This window comes from Tigriopus californicus, chromosome 10, assembly GCF_007210705.1.
Source record: "Tigriopus californicus strain San Diego chromosome 10, Tcal_SD_v2.1, whole genome shotgun sequence".
Lineage (NCBI taxonomy): Eukaryota > Metazoa > Arthropoda > Copepoda > Harpacticoida > Harpacticidae > Tigriopus > Tigriopus californicus.
The window spans coordinates 670,323-673,936 of NC_081449.1; the positions used below are offsets into that span (position 1 = coordinate 670,323).

The following is a 3,614-nucleotide window of genomic DNA, read 5'->3' on the forward strand; positions in this document are numbered from 1 at the left end:
TCAACTTCAGACTGACAACAGCAGAAGAACTGCAAATTCATGGACGTAATCTGCATTCACTTATATCCAACTATTTCGAACGAATCAGACACCATGTGGTTTGAACTAAGACAACCACGTGAAACTGACCTTGGGGCCACCATACACCAAACACTCCTTGGAATTCAAACCCTCTTCAATTGTACTTTTCAGCATTCAAGGGTATTGCAGAGCTTGTTATTTGGCCTGTATGCTGGTGTAAAAAGTAGAAAGGGGGTGGTAACTAACCCGCTAATTTTCGAAGGAGTTGGAAGTTGGTTGACAGTTAGATCCAGGAACAGAGAATTCGTCGGTGGAGCCTTAAATGCTTTGAATTAAGTCTAAACACCACCAAAGAACTCCCAATAGGAGTGCGACATCTCCTCATTCCCAAACATGGGCACAAGTAGAAGACCGATTGAGCGTCTAACGTTAACAAATGACACACGAGGACATTCGGTTTGGAGGCATAACATCATTTATTATTGTAAATAGTCTCAGTCATGGCTTGCCCTTAGGGGCTCAAGCCATAAAGGATGGTCCCCCACCTCCCGCTTGTCCCTGATTCCCTCCCAATCCCCATCGTCATCCTCCTCTTTCTCCACCTCCTCCTCCTCTTCCTCCTCTTCCTCCTCGTTGTCGTCGTCGTTTGCCCTCCAATGGAAGTGCTCGGAAGGTGAGTTAAATCATTTTTTGTGCTCTCCTTAGGTGGTTTTAATATCACAGGTTTTGAATATAGTGAGGTCGATATGGCGGTGCATATGTTTTATCGATCTTGTCAGCGGTAGAAGCAGTTGCGTTTGCAGGATTGACCATCCAGCAGATCGGAATAATGATGGGGCGCATCAGCTTTCTTACCATCAATTCCCCGTATTTTCTGCTCTAAGCCCCTCATGAGTGTGTATTTGTGTATGTGTATGAGCGCATTGACTAAGTTTCCCATTCCTCTTCTTTGCTTTTCTCCATTTGTGTGTGTGTGTGTGTGTTGTGTGTGCGACACACGAAACGACTTCTTTATGACAGTTTGACAAATGAATGGCCCTCTCAGATCTGGCAACCCGAGCATTTGCCTCCATGCCACTAGACACCATAGTCACTCAGGACGAGTAGGAGTTCTAGCTAGCCCTTGTGAAGGTGGTGGTGGAGGAGGCAGTAGTAGTAAAAGTAGTGGTAGTGGTAGTGATGGAAGTAGGTGCAGTGGCGACGATTTGGTTTGGTTGCTCAGTTCTCTCACCCACTGGTCCAGGACAGGGCCGCTAAAGATCGGCGGCCTTTGAGCTCTGGCAATGGTGCACGGGTCGTCCCCGCCCTTCCATCTCCTTTCCACGAACGACGACCATCATGATCGAGAGGGAAATAAAGAAGAAGAATAGGCTGCGGAGACAGTGAACAGAGGTCTTGTCAAACGAAGAGGACGTTTTCTCTACTCCTCCTTTGCTTTGATGGATTGAACGTATGTCCCACATCATTAGTTTTTCCTTTGGGGATCGCTCCAATGGAAAGGAAAGACGAACGATGCCTTGTCACGACTGGAGTACAAGTCTATGACATCGCTCTAGCACATGCACGCTTCCATTGGTCTTCGTAATGTTCTTCTTTGGCAAAGAGTGAGAAGAGATTTAACATCGAGAGCTCGCTCATTGTTGCAGGTCGTTGCAAACTGCCAATCTGTTTATGGGTAGAGGAGATGTGGGTAAGGAATCATACCAGGCGGGGGTCCGCCTCCCATGCCTGATGGAACAAATGGGTTGGGAAACATTGCCGCGGCTAAATGGGGCGGAAATCCAGGTGGCAAGGACCCCAGACCACCGGGTAGACCGACCGATGGTGGGACCACTCCATTGGGTCTTGAGTAGGGATGATGTCTCTCTGACGCCGAGGAAGTCTTCGTGACTGGGGATGGCGGCAGACTTGTGGTCGTACTACATGCTGCCACTTTGGAAGCTTGGGCCTGAAGCATAGCCAAGGCACTTGTGCTGACGTGAGGATTTGGGGGCATTAGTGCTTGAGCTTGTGCGGCTTGCAGCATTGCCAGGGTAGCATTGGACGAGGCAGAGGCGGCGGCACCCGACGTGTGAGACCTCAAGTGACCCATGAGATCTTCACTGTTTGAAAATCGTCGCCCGCAATATTCCGCCCCTTGAACCCAATTGCAAACAAAAGGGGAACTCGAGGATAACCCTATCAGTGAATTGGCCGTTGTTGTTGCCGTCATGGGTGAAATCATTCCTGGGTAGAAGAAAGGAGCCCCTGAATGAGCGCCGAAGGCGGCTGCATAGGCTTGTGACGAGTAAAATTGGGCATTTCTCATGGCAAAAGTGGGACAGGAGGGATCACGACATAACGGATCTGTGCACGGCTTAGGGCTCATAGACCCAATCGAGGGATAGGCCGAGATGGTAGTTGGAGGTAGAATAGATGGCATTGACACCATGCCAGAGAACACTGAATGGGGTGACACTGACAACGACACTGAAGACGTTTGAGGGTTGGGCATCGGGGACCTCTTTGGAGGTGGAGGCGAGCAAGCTCCCTTATCTGACGGACTGAGCAAATGTTTGGCAGGCGACTTTGGTTTGGGTTCAGACCCCAACGACGAGGCGGGAGAAGTTGCGGAGGGCGTTCTGGATGGTACTTGGGATTTGCACTCCTGTCCCATGTCAGGCAACGAAGGTGGTGACAGTGACGAGATGGAGGTAGACGAGGACTTTGGTCGGGCTACAAGTCCACTCGAAAATGTCTCCAATTTCAAGTGGCTCTTGAGAAGATTGCCATTGTTGTTATTGACAGCTGCACTACATGACGGTGAAGTTGAGGATGATGAGGAGCTTAGAGTTCGCCTGGATGAAGGTAGAGGACAACCCTCGCCCATCAGATTGGATTCGATCTTGTTACACGCTTGAGTAAGCATGGCTAATGGGCTGCATTTCGAATCAAACTGGAAGAGAGAAAATACAAGAGTGATAATTAGAGAGAACAACCAAATCTGTTAGTGTGTGAAAGGGAGAGAGTGGGTGAGTGCTGCATGCTTGTCCAGGATTTCTTCTCTTTCAATCACTAGGAGTGACTTTGACAAGTACAATCGTGTATCTTAGTGTCCATCTACCAATCTGTAGGAACTACCGCTGGTCTTGTGCAACAGAGCGTAGATAAACTGATTTAACAACCATGACCAACACAAAAATCTATGGTAAGGATCTACTGTTTGTCGCCTCTTTCTTAGGAAGCATTTTTCCCCCTAAAAAAATAGGTAAAATAACTTACCTCCATTGGTGGCGGTTGGATGTATTGACTCATGTTTACGGGTGATGTATTGGACCTAGATGTATCCAGCACTACCATAATGCAATATTGAGTTGGTAGACTCACACGAAGAACACAAACGTCCTATCCACGAAAAAGTTTGCAATCGACTGAGGCACGGACTGCGCTTTGGGAGCAACCTCGTGGAGCTGGAGGAGCCCCTCCTAGCCAAGTGGTGCTGGCGTGTTCTGCGGCCAAACGAGTGTGCAGAACAGAAAGAGACCTCAACCACTTATCGCGAATCTCCTCCCAGCTGACTGGTCCCCATACCCTTGTTGTGTAAGAGCGGGGCG

The 3,614-nt window shown here is 48.9% G+C and overlaps 1 protein-coding gene across 1 annotated transcript; it reads right to left on the reverse strand.

The window, feature by feature from the left end:
* Positions 1–800: 800 nt before the first annotated feature.
* LOC131888858 (zinc finger protein 503-like) lies at positions 801–3,584 on the reverse strand. Its single transcript, XM_059237802.1, has 2 exons — positions 3,283–3,584; positions 801–2,956 (listed from the first exon to the last, which is right to left on the reverse strand). Exons 1-2 carry the CDS (start codon positions 3,358–3,360, stop codon positions 1,691–1,693), a joined length of 1,344 nt encoding a protein of 447 aa, XP_059093785.1. The 5' UTR covers positions 3,361–3,584; the 3' UTR covers positions 801–1,690.
* Positions 3,585–3,614: the final 30 nt, after the last annotated feature.

Excerpts from the sequence above, each read along its gene's own strand:
- LOC131888858 (XM_059237802.1), bottom strand. The coding sequence starts at position 3,360 with ATGGTAGTGCTGGATACATCTAGGTCCAATACATCACCCGTAAACATG. Across the intron at positions 2,957-3,282 it reads TCCAACCGCCACCAATGGAG|TTTGATTCGAAATGCAGCCC; the intron begins GTAAGTTATTTT and ends TCTCTCTTCCAG.